This window comes from Mugil cephalus, chromosome 5, assembly GCF_022458985.1.
Source record: "Mugil cephalus isolate CIBA_MC_2020 chromosome 5, CIBA_Mcephalus_1.1, whole genome shotgun sequence".
Taxonomy (NCBI): Eukaryota; Metazoa; Chordata; class Actinopteri; order Mugiliformes; family Mugilidae; genus Mugil; species Mugil cephalus.
In genome coordinates, this window is record NC_061774.1 from 21,172,624 (window position 1) to 21,194,340 (window position 21,717).

Sequence of the window (21,717 nt, forward strand, 5' to 3'; positions counted from 1 at the left end):
TAAAACAACTTGTATAATTTTTATTTGCTCTCAGTTAAATTATTTCAACCAATATATCCAAAGAATAGTCAAAGAAATGAGCAGAAAGTAAAGGACAACCACTATACTGTATATTGCCATCGAATATAACAACTCAAATATTTAATTATTGTATCAAACAATCTCAAATATCCAGAATTCATTGGTTCTAATAAGACAATGACGGTACCTTTGTGTAAATTCAAAACATTATCCACTTTGCTTAAATATTATGGTAATAATCATGACTTTTTTTTTATTATTTTTTTTAAAGCTCACAAAAAATAATGTGGTCTGGATTCAGCTTGGATAACAGCTGTTTATGCAGTGAAGCCCCCCCCCCCTTTGGCGAACTGGTAGTGGCCATGTTCAGTCTGTTAGCAGGTTAGCAGGGTTGTACTGCTCCATCCATCCATCCATCCATCCATCCATCCATCCATCCATCCATCCATCCATCCATTAATGAAAAGATGAACAGAATAAACGCAAAAACGAGGCTCTGGAGCACACACATACAGCAAAGTGGGTGCCAACAGAAATTGCATTTGACCAAATCACCGTCATGTATATGTCTATACATAAGTTATGGAAGCTGTACAGAGATTAATGTAACAAACAGACAGTAAAAACAAAGTCTAGTAAAAAACAAAAAACAAAAAATCCTCACTGACCTTCTAAAAGGATAAAACCGTTTAATAAAACGTAACAAAATGAATGTTTTTGGAGGGACGCCTCCTTTTTTTCCCTTTGTCAGTTGTCATCACTATAGCCGGACAAGAAACAAATATCAACAGAAGATGTTTATTAGCGTCCACGTTAAAAGAGGCTGCAACAAATGATTGTATCATTTACTCTTTTATCTATATTTATTTGATTATCATTATTAGTTTTTTATCTAAATGGGTGGTCATGCAAATAGAAAAAAGCCATGTCCTGTATGCTTTTAGGTTGGTGGTAAAAGTTGACCATTCATCTTTTGGCCGGTTGGTTTGAGTTGACTAGCTGCAGGTTACTGCATCGTAAGGTGGTGTGCTGGCTGGCGTGCTGGCTGGCATCCAGTCCCGCTGCGCCTTTGAGCACAATCCTAGCTCAAGTAGTAACTAGCCTTTCAGTCAACTACTTCATACAACTAACTAGTCTCCACCTAACTGTGCTTTCTCTGTTACAAACTACGTCGTCTTGCCATTCCTACTGAACTCCATTCTTGAAGTCAACCAGTTTGGGTTTTGAAGAAGCAAACCCGGTTAGCTAGCTGTAGAGAAATACTTCCAAGAGGTTGACTAGTTGTCTTAAGGTGGTCTGGTACTCTAAGATCATTGCTTGATGTCTGCCTGACAAGCCACCTAGTCGACAGGCAGAGTCTTCCATAACTAGAAGAACGACTGGCATTCAGAGATTACGCTACGTTTTGTTTTCAGAAGACTCGTATTCAAACAGCTGGCAAATCATCTGGTTTTCACAACAGCTGGTGTGTGAGCAGACTTCAGAAATCCTTTTTTTTTTTCATTATTATTTTTTTTGTTGTTTTCTTTTTTTTTGGTGCACCAAAGTCCATCTTGACATCATGCTTGACAAACAGAGTAGTACTTACCGGATACTCACTTGTCATTAGGTATCTAGGACCTTTTCATTGAATTTTGTAGTTCTTCAACGCACACATTCATACCTGTCTACAAACTCGGCATGACCTTTCTCCCGGCATGGCCAGGACACATGCCATTCAGTAGCATTCACTTCCGGTAGTTGTGACTCAGCTGGTATCAGTTTGTTACCAGTTTATTGGTCCAAAACCAGATCTCTGCGACTTTTATGAACAGTCTGCAAGCAGTCTGCGGCCACTGTACCCGACAAGTGTGAAGCCAGTCCTTCTGTAGTCTTTAAGCAGTCATTTGTTCACAGCGTGGTGGGAAGTGGCCCAAAAGCAGTCTGCAGGTAGTCTTTTCTAAAACCCAGTCCAACGTCAAGTCTGTACACAGTCCAAGAAAACCCAGATGAAAACCAAGTCGACCAACCAGTCTCCCAGAAGCCAGTGAAAAACAAGTCTGTAAACGGGTCCTGCGATCCAGTACCAGTTGAACAGTCCATCTACCAGATGTCAGAGCTTAGTTCTCTGCTGGTAAGTGGCACGAAGGTGCTGTTCAGGTGGAGTTCTGGCTTCTTCCCAAGGGTACTGCTCTGAGATACCTGGGAAACACACAACACCACAGCAATGAGCGGTAATTTACCCTGCATTGTGACTACTAGCAAGAATCTACAGCTACAGCCTTACAAACTAGAAAACAAGTGCTTCCTTCTACATTATATGGTACTACTGCATGCCAATAGTGTGCCATGTCCTATGTACAACAAATATGCAACACTATATGCGATAGGTATGTCCCAGTCTGTTAGAATAAATAAATATCTCAGGTTGGGTAAAATATACTATTTTCTTTCTATATTCTCTTTTATTCAAACAGACCTCTTGTTCCCCAGTGAACTGCTCTGAACCCCTGGGGAGAAAAGAGGGGTTTTATTTTAATTGTGTTTAAACTCTGAGCACATGCACACAAACAACACCATGGACATTTTAGAAAAGGATACTCTGTGCAGATGTTGGGTGCTAGAGACTAGCTAAGTACAACAACGAAAGAAAAAACAAAAAACACACGCGGCACCAGCCTTCACTCCCACCTGTCCATTCAGCAGCGTCATAGGGATGTTGCAGTAGACATGGCGCCCCCCGGGGCCCAGGGTGGAGAACTGCACTGTGGAGGGGGGTGGGAGGGGAGGTGACATGGAGGAGGGCTGTGGGGGAAGCTGGAACTCGTAGCTGCGGCAGAAATGCCTCATTTGGGCAGTGTGGCCCCCTCCTAGTGGCAAGGTCATCTGGTTGTAGTCAGGGATCTCCGTTGCCAAGGCAACCTATGGATTGGAAAAAAAAAACACAACTTTTTGAATACTTTTATTTGTTGGTATAATTACATAAGAAACAACATATGACAACGTCTTCATGCATTATTATTATTTAAACATCCTCTACTTCTTAGGTCAACTAAATAAGCTAGGACCAATAACTTACAAACTAATTAGATTTGGCTTAATTTCTCTTGGAACTAAACTTTGAAAACACAGCAGTGTTTCTGATCTGTGGTCCTTCCACTAACTTTATATATTCATAGATTATGCCAGCCCTCTCTTCTCTTTGGCATCTTTGGCCGGCCTCAAGCAGAAGGGTCCGTTCATGTGAGCTGGGTTGTGATCAAGCCTTTTCCTTCCCGACACTGTTTCTGTGCTTGTTCTGGACATTTCAGGCACTGAGTTCTGTAAAGTGACTTGATACAGTTTCTATGGTGGTGGGAGCTATGAAAATAAAATTTAATTTTTTTTATGGGGAACGTGGAAAAATAAGAAATCTAAAAGTAGCTTGCTTATACACAGCTAACATTATGTGGTTGGCACAGAGTTCCACAATATTATTTGACCAACTGAAGATATTTTATTAGTGTTTTAGCTCATAACAGCAGACTGTAATGGTGATTAGTTTCCACAAACGTCTTGTGTTCTGTCTCAATATGCCCGCAATTCTATATCCTGCACCTGTAGTATGCAATAACACAAAGCCTGATTTATGAATTAAAAAACCCACCCGTACTCCTACTACGCATGTGTATATGTGTTTTTCCTGTTATTGTTTTCCTGTTTGTGTGTGTACACTAGTTAAAATGGGGAAAGTAATAACACCAGAGTGCATAAGTACACATTTAATAGCTGACCTGGTGATGTCCATGGCGATTCTCATTAGGGGGCGCCAGGGTGGCAGAGGTGGTTGTCATAGCAATGGTGGAAACAGTTGTCTGTAGGTCACCAAAGAGGCCCTGTTCACCAGAGTCCATAACCTGTTTACAGAGAAGCACAATATAAGGTTTACGGCTGTCGTTATGTCCCTACGTATTTGTGTACGCATATTTGTATATTTGATGACCAAACCCAGTTCTTGTACATCTCAGCTAGGACATGGGTTCCTTGGCCTGTTAACTGCAGTTCTTGGTTACAGTGTTTTGTATTAGGCTCTCCCATCATAAATAATTGCAGACGATTAGATATCAGTGTCTAGTTACTACTCTGCTGGCCTAATGAATAAAAACTGAAGCAGTAAACATAAAACGTAACATTGACAGAGCTGTCCAAGCATGCTTCATGCTTTTTTTCCCCCAATGGTGCTGCTCAAATTGGTTCTGACTTTGTTCACATTAATTATATTTGGACCATTCATTGTTTGTCTCCTGAAAACTCGTCACGTCACCCAATGTTTACTCCGAAATGGGCAAGAAACAAGAAAAATGTACAGAAAGAATGTTCTTTTTCCAACTAGAGAATGGCCAGCTCAAGTGTTTAATCAAAGGCCAATCAGTTCTGACTGAGGTGGTTACACAAGGCATTGTTATTCTTCTTTTTATTAACCAGATTATTAGAGGAACACTACTCCATGAACATTACAATAATAGCATCCTAATTATTGCAGTTATATAATTCATGCTGTCATTGGTGCTTGATGATTATTCTTCAGTGTTAAGCAGCAGGAGAAGACTTATTTGCTAATCAGGGCATACGCCACCTGAGGTGTTAACACATGGTAAACATGTACACAATTAGCTCACTGTGATTTTAATTTGAATACATTACCTGTGTTAAGCTCAGATTTCAAAGGCCATCTGTCTGTAGTGAATGTGTGCACCTCAGGGGAGAGTAAATTTCCATTGCACTTTTTTTTTTTCTTTTTCTCGCCTATAGGACATTTGAATAGTGTTTTTATCTCTGTAGCTATACACTATGTGTTTGGTCCAGTCCACAACCGTTTTACTGGTTTTAGGTTTGTGGTTAACTTAAAACACAAAAACAGAACTTACCTGACGTCTAGACAACGTCTCTCTGCGTTTAGCAGGCATCTCATAGACCACCTGTTTCCAGAACTTGGAGGACAACTCATTGCTCTTAGGACCTCTCCACTTGATGATGGATAAAACCTGAAAAGAGTAGAGTTTTGATTTTGGGTTAATAATACCCTTCAGATCCTTTTCTTCTTCCTTCCTTCCCTCCACTCATTCATCATTCTTTCTGCATACCTTGATCGTATGTTTAAGTGTCTCCACCTCCTGGTAGTTGATGACATTCTTCAGGTCTGCACACTCTATCATGATCACCTGGACATGAAGGAAGGTAAGATTACTTTACCATTACCTTACTGGGCATATTGTCCTCAAACAGGTGGGAATGTAATCAAGGTATAATTCGTACCTTGATCTCCCCGGTAACCAGCATGGAGTGTAGGCGCGTCTCTATCTGGAAGATGCTCCACCCTCTTTTGGCAACAAACTCTGGGGTCAAAACGATGATCAGGCGTCTGCTCTGCTCCACGCTACGAGCCAAGTCCTCAATGTAGGCTGGGAGAGGAAGATGCAGAATGAATGTCATGATATCGGGTTGAGGATTATTCCTATGAACTACATTTACACAGTTCAGTTTACTGAGGAATGTCCAGACCCCTAGTACACTAGGGGAAATTAAACAACCCATTCACAAACGTGTGGCTCAACACATGAGAGCCAGCTCTTTGGACTGGGATTCAGCTGTCTACTTACACCTGAAGGCCGAAGGCAACTTCTGTGAGGACAACAATGTCCACATTTGAGACAAAGACTGATGGTTTGAAAGGAGTAGTAAAGGAAGCCATCTATGTCCAATCGGAAAGCCCCTCTCTGAACAGAAGGGATGGACTGAGATATAATCTGCCATCAATCTCCAATACAGGCTTAACATCTGTGAGCAAGAGTTTCAACTGATAACCCGCCATTAGAGTAGTATCTGGTTGTTAACAGACCCTAGTCATTGGTGGACAACATCAATAGATGTTCTTATAAAAACCCCAACTCCCCACCAGTTCTTTAAAATCCAACAAACGTCTTGGATGACTGGTGTAATGTGTTGTTTTCAGATTTTCTTTGGATATACTACTGACTGACAACCATTACAGACATTTTCCTGTTTTACCTAGAAGGATTACCTTACACCGTTTCTCTGCCCTTGTATTTTTGCCACCTTTATGACAGTTTTCATCTGTGCCCTGTCACCTTTGTCTTCCTTGTGTATTGAGTCCATATGCTCTCTTTGTCCCTCGCTAGCTCCCTAACTGGCACCTTAGTTTTCTTAACTTTTTGTTGCTCTGGTTTGTACTTTATGATGACATGATAAGATTTATGATGCTGTAGTCATTTTGGACGTTTGGTTAGCTCTTCTGTACACTGTGTTTGAGACTATGCTATCAGCATTTTAGTGAAAGCTGGCCTTTTGTTCTGTAGTATCCTACCTTTTGTGAGACATAACAGTGAAATAGATGAAAACCACTCAGAACAATGTGATCACACTGTCTTGTTAATAATCTTTGATAGATAAATAATTATCTTCCATGTTTTTAGTTTTGTTCCTTTGTATGGATGGGAACTATTGCTTTCACAAAAGCAAGGGAATAAAGTGAAGATGATTTGAAGCTAGACATGAACACAGTGATATCCAACAAAAGGATTGGGAACTGGTAGCATAAAACTTGAAGGAATCCAAACTCCAAACTTGGGGGAAAAGAAAAACCCTACCAGCATTTCCGTGAGTGGGTATATGGGGATATCACATGGTGTAACAGTTTCATGGTGAACACAAACTAGGTGCATGAACTGTAACTTGCATAATTAAGGCAACCATAGTGTAGATGCCATGAGTAACTACAAAGAAAGCCAAGTTAGAAGTTTGCCTGGCAGTTTAAGCTAGCTTGAAGACAACTTGTCTTTAACTTTGAACTGAAGCTGCTGAAAAAACTAGTGCTGATTCTGGTAGAAAGGGCATTGGAGATTCATTTTTATTCAGCTACACACAAGTCTGGATGTTCATTCTGACCCCCGTTCACGAGTAAAAGGGCCTTGGACCATGTAGTAATGGGACAAGGTGGCCTGGTCTGATGAATGACCTTTTGCTTATCTGTTGAAGATATGGCAACAGGATGCAAGAAACACCTCCTTTGCCGTCGCCATTGGGGTGTGTCCAATCTGCAATAATGTTCAAGATGTGGAAGATGTAAAAATAATATCTTCATCAATGCCAGGACAATTGGTTTCCCAGAAAACAAACATTAAACTATAATGAGATCATTAGTGTTATCCGCAAGTTGCCTCTTGTTTCTTGTCTCTTAAATTCTTGGCTCTAGCTTATAGACATAAACCAATAATGCCCACAGAGCAGCAAATAAGTGTATTTCTCAACACGCTGAACCAGTCCTATTAGTCATGAATTTTATTTATTGCCGGATTATGCGTGAAACCACAAATGTGAATTTATCATTACAATATATTAGGCAAACTTCTTCTACCCTTGTATCTGCCCCTCCCTTGCCGGCAGCATCCTTCAAGTCATTTTGTCTATAAATGCCTTGAATGACTGACGGGGGAATACAGCAGAGTGACAGAAATGCTTGTGCGAGACTTTTGGCTCTGACACAGCACAGTGTAGTCAGCTCTTCAATAAGGATCAGAGCGGTGCTCATACGCCTCCATCAGCTCTTACTTGGAACTTAGAGAGGAAATTGTGAACTCCTGGCAGAGATGAGGCAGGTGATGAGAAGTGGAAAGAGAGTAAATCTGAGGTGGAGCTTCTGTATGTGTCAGCATAAATGAACTTCACGCCAAGACCAGTGAAAACCCATCTCCCCAAAAACGGCTCATTTCCATTTATTTGTTCGCATATATTTATATATATATATTTTTTATTATTATTATTTTGGAGCACGCGGGCACTGAAATTGCTCATTATTTCTCAAATTTGTAGTTACTGAAAATGTCTGTGTTCCGTGAGCAGCCGATTCCCTCCCTCGCTCCCCATCTCCTCACTTTCTAGCTAAATTAATGACGGAGACTCTCCAACAACACATTGCAATTTCACGCTCAATTTGAGGGGCGCAAATAGTACCGCGCATCCCCAAATTCACTCCCTTTCTTTCCGTCCCCTCGTTCGCTGTTCCATCCTTCTTTTTTTTATCTTTCTCCTCTCACCTCTCCTCCTCCTCCCTCTCGCCCTCCGCTTCCTCTGTCCGCTCTTCCGTTTTGTAAGGATTATGTACGTCAATTAATAAAACAACGCGCAGTAAGGACCCCGTCGTCACCTTCTTTCTGTTCCCGTTATTTATTCCCCACTCTCTTGTTCATTTCAGACAGCTAAGTGGAGTGGATAATTGAATGGTGCGTTGTCGTGCTGCTCTTCCGTGGCTTTGGTGAGCAATAAAAAGCCACCTCTATCTGCCTCTGTGATGCTCTCAGGTCTGTGTGTTCTCCGCACTGTGTGACCTGTAGACCATGTGCAACTTAGACAAAGCGATGTTTGTTCTTATTCACAGCGGACATTTGTTTTTAGGATGTTTTCAGGTCAAAGAGAACAAACCCCACGCTGGGAGAAATATGACTTTTTGAGTGTGCGTCGAGGCATAATTTTAGCTGAGGGCAGGCTGCGTAGAGCAAGGCCGTTCATTATATTTAAGGAAATTTATTTATGTATTTTAGGGGGAAATGTTAAATTATGCAAAGAACACACATTAGTTTGTTGCTTTCTAGCCACATTATAAAGTTGTCTGAGACACCGCGTTATTTCTGTTGTTGTTGTTTTGGAAGTTTTTAGGACAAGGAGAAAGGTGATTTTGGCAACAAAATGCTAATTCGCACGAGATAATAGCTCAATATCTTATTCCACGCATTAATCTCACACTTCACTTGAATTAACCAGAGACCTCGGAGACTACTGAATCATTTTTTTGATGTTTCTAATGCACCGAGCTAGTAGATCACAAGTTATTACACGCTCAGTCTCCTGAAGCGCTAAGTCACCTTGCCTAAATTATAGCAGCCTATCAATGTAAACACAGACTGATTTGTAACTGGCCCCATATCAACAGTCCACAAATAGTGGATGTGCAGTATCCATAAAAATGAAAAATATCCAAGCACCGTTGAATTTTAACTGCATTCTGATTGGTAACAGTTTAATTTCTGACCTGTCTGCAGGAACTTTGATAGCTTTCTGCCTTTGCTTCTTTATTTGCCTCTAGACTGCTAGCTGTCAGATAAAGGCAAAAGGACAAAAAGATGATTTAAAAAAACAAACAAACAAAAAAAACTCCTGTCTGCCAATATCTTGGCCAGACCTCGTATTCTGAGTATTCAAAGCTAAAGGCACAGTCTTCCTAACAGGACAACTGTGTTAAACTGTCGAAATTTGTGTCCATTTCAGTGCAATAGCAGACAATGAGGCGACATTAGCATTCACTTACAGCTTTGCCTCTGGCCACGTGGTTGATGTAAGACCAATATTTGCCAGACTCTCCTCTGTGTTTGTGTTTCACTGACAACCGAGTGAAATATCTGGGCTGGAAAACATACAGACTGAGTCTGGCAACGACTGTGGGTTCCTTCCTGTGAGGGATTCTGTTCACAAGTCATAGTGTGATCCATTTTTAATGAAAAAATATAGATAAGTGCAGCTTTAATTCTGTACCCTAATGTTTAAAACACCAGAAAAGGTGTGTTCTTACACCACAAACAAGTCTGTGAAACAGAGCAACCTGACTGCATTCCCATCTAAAGGATCCATTCATCATTCCTGCTGTGGGCAAGGCCTGAGCAGAGCCTAATAGTGATGGATTTATGTGTGTGCATATGTCTGCCAGTCTGAGAATACAGGCACGTCTCTGTATATACTGTACATTGCATTTCTCTCTCTGTCACACCACATTACATCCCATCTCTCTCCATTTCTAAACATTTAAATAAGGACGCGGGAAAAAACAATAACAATTTAAAGAAGTACATGCATGTAGGTCCATCTATCCATCTTACTTCCATGAAATGTTTGTGGCAGAAAGTCGCTCTGGTAGGAACTGATTGGCCTGGTAAAGATCTACTAGGCCAATGAAATCATTTGGGTGGTTTCATTTCCAGTTGCATGCAGAGATTCCTCTTTTTCTCTGTATCAGCCGAAACACGCCCCATAATGAAATCCAAGTGCCGTCCTACTAGACTCAAATTCTGATAAGAATTGAGTCTGGCTACACCAGGCTAGCTCCTTTAAGTTCAGCACAACCAGGAGATTCAGACTGGAAAACACTGAGCAGACCAGGAAGCATCCTGCTGTAATGTGATTACTAGAGCAGCTGCCACTACCCATGAACATACAGTTGTGGAACATTGCATGAGACCATGATAGAGGGACATTATCTACGATGTCAGTATATTGGCTTATTCCCATTCATTATACTAAAACTAATGCAAGTGCCCTCTCAATTAGTGTTGAAATAGAAGAACACAGTAATATGATCATTTTACTTTACATTGCTGCAATACAACCATAACCCTAACCCTTTATTGAACTGTTTTGCCCTTGTGAAGAGTTAAATCATTCTAGGAGCTTAGACACCTCTAACCGTAGATCTTATTTCATTTCTCCTTTCACATGGTTGCTATAGGACATTGCTGCCAAGGCTGCAAGTTGCAAAAGTTGCACCCCGACAGCAGCAGGAACTGTGCACATTTGCAGTCAGGAGAAGCATTTGTTCCTATGTCACTGTGTTTACACTGAAAACAGTGGATGCCACAAGGACAGGCCCACATGTATAATTAGCATTGGTAAAATGAAGGGCCACGGATAAATAGTGCATGTCTACATGTGCATGGGGGTCATGTGCGTGTGTCCGCAGCAGGTAAGAGCGCCAACTGACTGAGCATAACAATAGCAGTCATGTTTTCGGACAAACAATGTGTTTTTTTTTTTTGTTTTTTTCGTGACTGTGAGCGTGTGAACATTATGCATGCCATCAGTCATGTGCAACATCTGTAAAAAAAAAAGTGTGGTCTAGACATGTGTGGGAAACGGAAACAGAAAGTGTGCATGAGGTGAAGCTCCACATGGTGTTCTGAGCCACCTATGCATGAGTGTTGTGACCCCTGGGAGCTGACACAGACATATGTGTGTGGCTGCAACTGTGTTATGATGAAGATCCGCTTACATTTTTATTTATTCTGACAGACTGATGAATCCTGAGCGCTGAGGTTTGTATTGTTGACTGAGTATGTGTGCGTGGGGGTGGGTGTGTGCATCAGGCATCTGCTGTAGACAGACTGATACTTACTGCTGCTGGGTATTAAATCTCTGTCTGGTATAAACAGCTTGTATCCATAATGCTTCTCCAAAACGTCCGGCAAGATCTCAAGAGCAAACGTCTCCTCGTCGCTGCTCGTCCTGCATTGAGAGCACATACAGAACTGGTAAATCAGAACCTGCTGGTGGCTACACATGCATTTAGATAGATAGATACATTGCCCAACAAATACAAGTTATTAAGTCCAACTCCAACATGTACACTGACAGAATGTAACAAAGGTACTTGGTTGTGGTTTTAAAAGTGCTGCTTATGAGAACTCAGGTGACCACACCAGGAAACCTCCCTTGTGCAAGATTTTCTTTGTCTGTCTGCCCCACTTTAGTCATAAAGAAAGAGGTTTTATTTTGAAATCCTAGGTTGTTTTTTAATTTAAACCTCTCTGAGGTTGAGGTTAATAGTTCCTTCTCATACAGCTGTCACTGACAGCTGTCATCGACGTGATAAAAAGCATTCACAAACAGCACCGTGCAAGGGTTCGAGGTACTTGAATGGATCTCATATACTGTGCAATACAAATCAGTTGGCCATCTGACAAGTCAAAGTATATTTAGAAGTGTGAGAATGAGTGGAAACCTACAGAAGAACAAAGAGTCCTGCTGCAGACAGTACCCTCACAGAGCCCTCAAACAATAGGCCTATGCAACACAAGGCAGACAGCACTAGAGTAGCAATACTGATTTGATTTGTCTGCAGTACTTCATGACAGACAGCGTATTTTTGGAGGTATCTACACTTTTGAAACACCCAAAACATTTGCACAGTGCTGTAGAGCCCTGTGGAGCCTGACCTGCCCAGCGAGTCGAGATCCACTTTAGTGTAGGACAGATAGGCGTCATACTCCTTATTGTCTGTGGAGAGAGTGAGAGACACACACAACATGAGCACAGTAAGTGAGACCCGACGCAAATGATGGACATTGCATCAACCTGCATTCTGCCTATTTCCAGGCATGAGAAAAACAAGTACATCTCTGAGCTTCTACAGTTAATATGCTTTAAATGCGGTTTATACCTCTGTCTGACACAGGAAGTGTAACCTAGGCACCTACGATGGTGTGAGTCAGCACTTTGTCCTTTTTGCTAGTTAGCCTTTACTTGCTGTCTTTGAAAATTGCTACACTAGCAAGAGGACCAATCACAGCTCTTCTGTTGTGCGTCACCACGATGCATAGTTACATTTCTGCACGTCAGGATACGGCATTAGGGTCTGATCTGACGCCATAACTCTGTAGTAGGAGAGCTTCTTCAATATACCTTCAGTCCCTCTGGTTTTATCTCTTATCGTGCCAAATTCATTGTCATTTCTTGGTGGTTGAAAGTCATTTAATGCAGGGAAAACGGGGTTGTGCGATGGCAGCACGGAGGGGGGTGACTCTGGGATGCTGGAACTCACTTCTTGCCTTCTTGTGGTGCCGTGGGCCTAACTTAATGAAATATCAGTAAAGGGAGGTGCCCACTTGAAACCCCCAGTGATGTGCCGTATTCTGCCTGCTGTTGTTGGCTAGGCTAGTTAGCTGGTGTCTTCTTGTTGGTTGCTAGCTGGTAGCTGACTGCTAGCCTGCTGGTCGGTTTTCAGTTGGACTGGGCTCCTAAATGGGCTTTGCCTGGGATCGTAACATCTCATCCTGTGTAATAATGAATGGTAAGAGCCTCTCCTAAGAAAATGAGGTAGCCTGAGGACCTTAACTTAAAATCAATACTTTAAATGAGCTTACATCTTCCATGCCTTTAAGCAGACAGCAGCCGTGAATTCAGCCGCATTCAAATTTTGTGTATCCTGTCCTATGTACTGACGTCAGTCAACATGATAACTCATGAACACCATGAGGGACCGCATAACATTGTGATGGTGGTTAAAAGTCAAAACTTAAGGTCAACCTGACCTCAAAAAATATAACTTGGTGGTCCACAAGTCGTGAGCATGATATCATAGCAACAACTGTAGGAGACATGATTAGCATAATTCTGACCACATTTCACACAATAATCTAAAGTTATTTTGTATCCAAGATTCAAAGGCCTGCCTCACTGTGATATCGTGACCCTCACATACACAGATGCTGATACTGAACTCTCGCTCTGATCTTGATGGCCTGCTGTGCCAGTGACCTGAAGCAAAAATTTCTCGGGAACGAAGCTCTCGAAACGACTTACCATCTTCCGTTTCGTCACTCCCGAAGTGTCTCCTGTAGCAGAGCATGATCTCCAGATTGTAACACTTATAAAGTGCAGTTAGGACTCCCAGCAGCAGCAATATGACCCCAAGACCACCGGCTAACTCCAGACGATACATATCTGTCCGGAGCGGGAGGAGAAGAGAAACTGATGAGTTTTTATCATTTATCATCAGTTAATGTTGTGAGGAATAAGCAACTGTGTCTGGGCGTTTTCTGGTTTGTGTTTATTTTGTTGCATGCTTTTTTTCTAAACTGCTTTGCTCTCATCTGAGTCCATCCCCGGCAATATGACTTTGGGAAATATAAAAATGAGAATTTCAATTATCGTCAGATTGGCACATTTTCTACACCGGTGATAAAGACTGAAACTCATTCACTTGCACAAACACAAACGCAGACAGGGCCGCTGATATTTGCTTTTCATTTGACGTGGTGATTTTTTATTTATTCATTATTTTTATTTTTTGGATGAATCACAGCTGCACTTTGAGGCATCATTAAGAGTCTTCCTGCCAGTAAAGCCGAACTGGGCTGCGTGAACGAGGCGCACAAAGGCACCAACCTGCACACAGACACACCGAACTAGACATGAAAGACATGTTCACATAACTTGCACTGTCCAATTAATTCGTAACTAATAACGCTCGTTCATGCTTCATCTTTGGACTTCAGGTCAGAAAACATGTGAGAGACTGAATGAAAAGCTGAGAAAAACATTTGACTGAAGCTCAGCGAGGCAGCCACCCTGTGACGTGTAGGGGTTAGGTACATCTGTGTCTACGGCCGTGCACAACCTCACAGCATCATATATTATTCACTGCGCTGATGTGGCCCACACAGGTCCGAGGTGGAGCGGAGGTGAATTTACGTACCTTTAGCCTTTGAGCCATTAATAACGCAGACCTGCAGCCCTTTGGGACTTTAGCCTTTAACTATTTCAGTATAGATATAATTCTTTCTACGCGGTGAACAAAGCTTGTGTCCAGGAGCGACTGAAAGAATTGGGTCATGATGTTCCACAGTAGAATAGCACATTCCCTGAGCACTCAGTCTATGATTGTGTCTGGTCCACAGGCATTGTGAGGATTTACTCTGGACAAGACAAGAGGAAAGTGGCCGATAAATCCACGGGGTGAAAAACAGTCGTCAACGATTTTAATAAACTGATGATCTAAGATAGATTTAGGATTAAGCGTAGGATCTGCACAGCGCTCACATCGTGGCCTACGCTGTCATTTTTGCCCAGGGCCCCAATATGAATCACCTTTGTACACTGGTGTCACTTCTACGCCACTGTATTGAATCTCTGTGTATTTCCAACAAAGGCATCTGAAAACAAATGACTCATGTTGTTACTAGTAAATGTTGTACAACAGTTTTTGTTTTTTTGATTAAACCTTTATTTAACCAGATAGAAATTCTCTTTTGCAAAAGTGCCCTGCACAGTGATATGCAGTGATATACAGTGATATACAGTATCCAGAGATCGTAAACAGGTGTCTTGTCTTCCAATAAAATTGCAAGACATGACACCCGTGTAAATCATGTGTAGGACATCAAATAACCCAACTACTGGGTGAGAACATGAGAGAAGATGAGATGAGGAAATGGTTTTTAGACCAACCACAGCGGTTCTGGTGGTCAATGACAGAGCAGAGCTACAGAGTTCTGATGCAGAAGCATAAATCTATAGCTTCTATCCATATCTATAAATCTATAGAGACACTGAGTTAGTCCTCTTCGAAGCACACGGGGCAATATCTGGTCCGTTCAAGCCTCAGTTGAAAACAGGCAGGATGGTGAGAGTCTGCGTTGCCAGATACAGCTGACGGTTTCCATGCAGGAGAACATTATTTTAATTTGTACTTTGACCAGTGTAGAGCGTCATTAAAAAAAGCATGGAAACCACACAGCAACAACCCGCAGCAGTGAAGAACCACAACTACTCATATCCAGCTACTAGTGGCGCATTCAGTGCACACACAGTCTTGGGTGGAGTAAATCCACCTTGGTTTTGTTTCAAACTAGCAGAATAAGCACTGAATGATCCAAGACTACATGCCCAACCATATTTTCACCTGAACACTTTATTATTTGACTACAAGCCAGTGTGAGCTTGCATCTTCCACAAGCTCTCAGGAGTGGAACATTGATCTGGAATTTGGTCAGATGGGAACTGATTATGCAAAGATCTGCCAGGCCAGTGGAAGCATTTGGGTGGATTTTATGTGGTGATGGACAGAAGAGTTTCTGATTCTGTCTCTGATTGGTTGTAGGAATGTCCAGTTGTGTGAAGATTAGTAGCACTGAATATTAGTATTGAGTATTTATTGAAAAAAGGGACAATAATGAAATCCTAATAGCGTGTTACCAGATTCATTAAGAATTAAGTGAAGCTAAGGCAGGCTAGAGATGAATTCCAGGTGGGATAATAACCCATTCACAAGAAAATTGGTTAAGGGTGAAAATTTAGGCGTTTGGCAAGTGTTTAAAGAACAAACTAAACCAGCTCCAACAGAAAGAAAAGTGCCCAGTGACCAACCTGGACTCGAGTGGGTTCAACGTCCTCAAACGGGACCAGTGAGGACACAGAGTGTTACACAGAGCAGCAGGGAAAAGAGACAAAGTCAGCCGTATCACAAAACGCGTCGTCTTAACTGGGAGAGGCAGATGAAATCACGTCGGAGTGTCACAGACACACACATTCAGGATGTCAGATTGTGTGTGTGTGTATGTGTGTGTGTGTGAATGAATGATAGTGCTATCATAGGCAATATGAGGGTATGGGAGATTAATGGAACATGGCTGGTGAATGACACCATGGGAAATATGATCCATTACTGTCTCACTCTCACTCACGTAGCCTGCACACACAAACAAACACACACAAACAGTACACACAAATACACACACACACACACACCAACTCATCTCATCCCTAAAACTTTTACTGGAGGCGCTTCATTCTCAAACTGCAGTTTATTGATTAATAGGAACAGGAACAGTAGCTTAAACCATGTACCATGTGTTATTCTATGATGTAAATCACAAACACAATCTTGTTGCTGTAGATAAATCAAATGAACTAAATTACAACAGCGCCTAATATTATGAAGTTTGTAATAAATGAGTTTGCCTTTTACGTCTAGCAGAGATTCTCTCGTCTCTCGTGCCTCTGTGTCTTCCTTCTGTGTTTCCTCGCGTCTTGTTTTTGGACGTCATGCACCCCGGGGGCAAATAAAGTTTTCTGAATCTGAACGATCACATCTTTGTGTGACTTTTTTGTGCAACTAAGTCCGTTCAAATGAAAGAGAATACTTCTTCAGTTCCCGATTATTATCACAGACATCAGGTTAAATTAAATCAAGATTTAATTATCACTTAAAAAATGTTGCAGAATTCCTAATATATTTAAATCTGTGTAAATTACACAGATTGCAATAAATGATACGGGCACTGCTGCCCTTGTATGTGTCTCTTGTGTGTGCATAATAGTAACACACAACCTGCAAAAGGGTCTGTGCATTAAGGGGCCTTGTATTAGGATCCAGTGTGGCCTATCTAGACTGGGAAGTAGAATATTTTGCAAGCTGCTGTCTCTAACGGATCTCTACCGCCGTTTTATGTGTGTATGTGTCATGACTTTGATGTCAAATTATTATTTTACTGATATCCATCCCAACATTAGTTTGACCTGCACTAAACTTAGATTACACCTCCAGGGTTGATTTACGTACAGAGCAGGAAACTGAGGCTGAATCTGGAGACGCATGTTAATGAAAGGCCTGAACACACGAACCTACAGCTGCTCACTTGTGACTGGTTTGCTATATTATGCAATAGTTTATGATGATGATCTGAAATATTGTTGCCGGTCAGTGTACAGTGATGCTTTTATACTGGTGGACTGTTCCATTCATAATAATACGGGCTATTGATGAACTGATGTTTTTATATAAATACATTCAAAAATAGTTTGCAAAAAGTAACTGTATTGGTGTAAAGTGCTTAAATATATTTATATAGGCAAATTGTTCACTTTACATTCATGATGCTGCTTTTCTTTAAATTCTCTTTATTTTACATCTGTTCTTATCTACTTATCTCTGAGTGTGTGCCTCAGACTACTTCTCAATTTCTTTCTTTCTCCATGTCTCGCTGTCAGTGTGGATATAAACCTGTGGGATTCAGGTGAGTTCCAGAATCCTCTCTGCAATTTTTGAATCCAGATTTTTTTTTTTTTGGGGGAGGGGGGGGGATTTAGCACTACATTGTGTATAACCCAGCTGAAGTTACCACATTTCACCAGTAGACGTCTCTCCAGCTCTACTCTCACCAAAGCAAGGCACTCTCCGCTAGACACACAACATGGTAGACACAGGTGAGACAGCGACAGAGTGGGGGGACAGGGAAGGAGGAGGGAGGGGGAAGGAGGGAAGCAACGGCGGACCGAGGGGGAGAAAGAAAAATAGTCAAATTAAACTAATTGCCAAATATTTGCTCTACAGTAAAGTGAACTCATATTGCTTCCATTAGTAATGAGACACATTTAGAGACCAACGTCTCTCTCTCTCTCTCTCTCTCTCTCTTTCCCCCCCCCGCCTCCATCCATCCCAATCGCCTCCCCCCACCCCCCCACCCTCTGTCACCACTTCCCCCACCATCTATCTTTTTCAGATATTTTCCATTAGTAATGTGTCACTTGCTGCCGTCTCCTGATATCAGTGCACAGGAAAAAATGGAACGAATCTTAAAGTTGAATTTTAAGTACGCTTATTACTTATTAGGCATAAAAAGAACCGGCGATTGCAATGGTGGCGGTGGCGTCTGCGTGTGACAGGAATAGGAGGAACGAAATCTCAATGAGACATTTTACATAACGTTTCCTCCCCGCCATCCTCTTTCTGTTTCACATGCTGACATGCAGATACCTTCTTGAATTCCCCACAATATCTTTTCTGTTTTATTTTATCTGGCTTTATAAGGAGTGCATTCTGCACTCTATGCCAAGGCAATATGTAAAAAAAAAACAACAAAAAAATTATGAAATAAAAATAGCATGGTAGTTTGTCCAGTGTACCATCTGTTTCAGTTTGGAACCACCATTGGAAGCTAAATGTTTGAACTTGCAGTTTCTTCTTAAAAGACAACACAAAGTAAAGGACAAAGAAACATACCATACGATGTTTAAAGTCAATATAGTTTTTAAAACCAGCATCAGCATAGAAAATAATTCTTTGAAGGCCCTAGACATCCTCTCTCCCAGCTCTCATTGTTGTCTGTTGTTTTCTAGTTCATAAAGTTTGGTGACGATACATACTCTCTACGCAGCTTAACTAGCAATGACACAGCAGGATGCAGCCCGACACGCAAAAACGGTTTAGGAACTACTACTACACACACACACAAAACAAAACAAAACAAAACATGAAAAACAGCACCTGGCCTCCACATTCACTAAATTCAAAACTGAGGGATAGGACCCAAAGGCCCCCACTAACATCACATGGCACCATCATAAGGCCCATGTCCATTCAGGGACAAGACCACACCCCATGTCCTACTATATCCCGCGCTTAACTATATATAAGGTGAGTCTTGACCTTCTCCCCCTCGGTTTGTCTAAGCTCAATAGTGATGGGAATTCCAGCTCTTTTTAGAGAGCTGGTTCTTTTGGTTCCACTCACTAAGAAGAGCCGGCTCTTTGGGCTCCCAGCTGGCCTCTCAGATTCTCATGTTCATTATTTAAATAGCTTTACTCAAATCCTCCAGCCGACTTTTAGAATCGGTTTGTTCGCGACCGGCGCATCACTACAGTTCAACTCCCATCCACACTATCTTGCAATTATTTCCACTCCCGTCTTTCATTAAAGGAACTAGAGGTACAAGGAGTCGAAGGTTCCTGAGACGCCCCCCAACATCCCTGGATTCTTCTCCCATGATCCACGCATGCATTCCCACCCCTCTCATCCCTGCCCTTTAATACCTCTCCTTCCTCCATCCATCTCCCTCACATCCTGTCTACCAATAAACTTCCTTGCATCGATCAAGGCGCCGTCTTTATTAACGAAATGTCATATTTTAATCTACTATTACCTCCATACACATCACCACTGTTATTAATATCGCAAAATACCAAATTAGCAATGTTCTTTATTTACTTTTTGTGTCTCTTTTGTGCACGGATTTACTTTTTTCCCCTCTTTTCCCACCTTCACATACTGTATACACTTCTGTACAGACTCAACAAACACCCACACGGAAACAGCTCGCCACCGCAGCGCATAACCTACAATGCTTCGTTAATGTTCCGAACCGCTTTTTTGTGTCATTTGTGTTCAACGAAGGAGAAAGGAAGAAAAATGGGGATGAAAACTTCATCTGCTGTTGAAAATCTTGTGAAATGTGATCAAAAGCTCCACTGTTGGTAAATGGATGTTGTGTAACGACAATCATTTACCACACAAAGACTAGGTATCTCATCTAAACATAATTATGGGGGGGTTTGTTGTTCTTTCTCATCCCAAATAGGTCCTCACTTGAGTAAAACGAAACAAAACTACATTCGGAGCCTGTGGTGAACCCTGACTCAAAGCTTCACAAACCCTCACAAAGCTTTGAGTGACACCCGAGAAACTATGTCCATGTCTTCCCAGAGTCCCCATCTGTCTGTCTGTTTGTCATTTTCCCTCAATCCGTCTCCTCTCCTGTCAGCTCTTTCACTCTCCCTCCCTCCCTCCCTCCACGTCGCCCTCTCCCTGTCTCTAGCAAGGCTCTCGTCATGGCGGCTGAAGGCAGCTCTTTCTGCTCTGTCAGTTACAATAAGCGGATGTGTATGTTGTGTGTGCAGTAGGTGCGCGAGTCCGTGTGAGTGCACGCGTGCGGCAATAGATGCATCAACCCCATTACCTTGGGTCATTGCAGAGTGAGAGCACATCCTAATTCAATCACACTCGGTGCATGAAATCAAGCTCTGCTAACTCGCTCTAACTTAAGATAACTTGTGCTTTGTTTTGGGCTGTCATGTTGTGTTCAGACACCCCAGTTCCACCCTGTTACATCTGAGGCTTCGGGCAGCAGGCACAGGAACATTCGGCCGGCTTACTCAACTCTTATGCAGCCCGGGCTGGAGGTGAAGGTTACAAATAACTTCAAATGATATTAGCGAGCTGTGAATATAATAGCCGCTGCCTATAAACATCGTTGTTCAATACAGCCAGACTGTCTTTCTTTATCTGTCTTAAACATTTCCGCAACTTTGTTAAAGTTTGGTTAAATGCCCAGTAACCAACATCCTCAATAGCAAAAGAGAAGCGGCTCAGTTCTCTTTTGTACACAGGGCCACTGCAAGTGTACATTCAAACTGGGAAACCCTCTAGGCCCCCGAGCCAGAAGGGGTCCACTAGAGAAGGCTGACATTGGTCCATATCAATGACAATGATGGAACCCCTATAGACGCTGCAATGACAACACGTCGGGATCCCCCTAGTGGCGCCCCCTTCTAGCGGCTGCTTGGCTAGAGGGCGCCTCCTGGGGACTGCTGACATTCGGTCGGTAATCAACGACACAACCTGAAACCGCCTCAGACACTGCAATGACCACATGCTGGGATTCTCCCTGAGACTCCACCTACACCGAAATGAAATGAATCTATCTAAGTCATTTTCACACCGCGAGCCAGATTGACAACTGTGCTTTAAGCCTTATATAATACTACTACTACTACTAATAATAATGATAAGAAGAAGTAGTAAAAGCAAAGAAAAGAGTTTTAAGCTTTAGTCAGAAAAGATATGGATTGTTAGTGCTCTGTAGTAACTACTACTGTAGTGTTTGCTCTAAGCAATAACTCAAACAAGTCACTGATGTGATGAAGATTTGTGCCATTATTTAGAAGAGCTAAGAAAAAGAAAAAAAGAGAAATGACAGGAAAGAGTGAGTGTGTTTCAGAATAGTGTTAAGAGTTCTGAGTGGAGTGCGATACATACATAAAGAAGAGCTCTGTCTCCACAATCCAAAACACGCTGCACGTTGCAGCTTTCTGCAAAAGCATCGCGGGTGATCTTATCTGAACTCTCTACCTTGTGGTGCTACACAGGAAACAAAACTCTCCTCTGGGCAGAGCTGTCAATATCAGCGTGTACTGGCACCTGCTTCAAGCTCCTTCTACTGCAGCGTACGTCTGTGTGGTAAAGTCAAAGATGCGACGCAGCTTTAAAACGATCCCACCCCACCGGATGCCTCCCAGGACGGGAGCATTTATGTATTTTTGTGTATATGCATCAAATCTGAC

The 21,717-nt window shown here is 42.0% G+C and overlaps 1 protein-coding gene across 1 annotated transcript in view; it reads right to left on the minus strand.

The window, feature by feature from the left end:
* il1rapl2 (interleukin 1 receptor accessory protein-like 2) overlaps window positions 1-21,717 on the minus strand; it is a 364,605-nt gene continuing 342,888 nt past the window's right edge. The window contains exons 10-18 of the mRNA XM_047585925.1: window positions 13,402-13,542; window positions 12,036-12,096; window positions 11,216-11,325; window positions 5,296-5,441; window positions 5,124-5,201; window positions 4,908-5,024; window positions 3,774-3,896; window positions 2,692-2,922; window positions 1-2,202 (exon numbers count right to left, since the gene is read on the minus strand). Coding sequence (XP_047441881.1) covers window positions 2,104-2,202; window positions 2,692-2,922; window positions 3,774-3,896; window positions 4,908-5,024; window positions 5,124-5,201; window positions 5,296-5,441; window positions 11,216-11,325; window positions 12,036-12,096; window positions 13,402-13,542 — 1,106 coding nt within the window. The 3' untranslated portion in view covers window positions 1-2,103. The remainder of the gene's footprint in view (window positions 2,203-2,691; window positions 2,923-3,773; window positions 3,897-4,907; window positions 5,025-5,123; window positions 5,202-5,295; window positions 5,442-11,215; window positions 11,326-12,035; window positions 12,097-13,401; window positions 13,543-21,717) is intronic.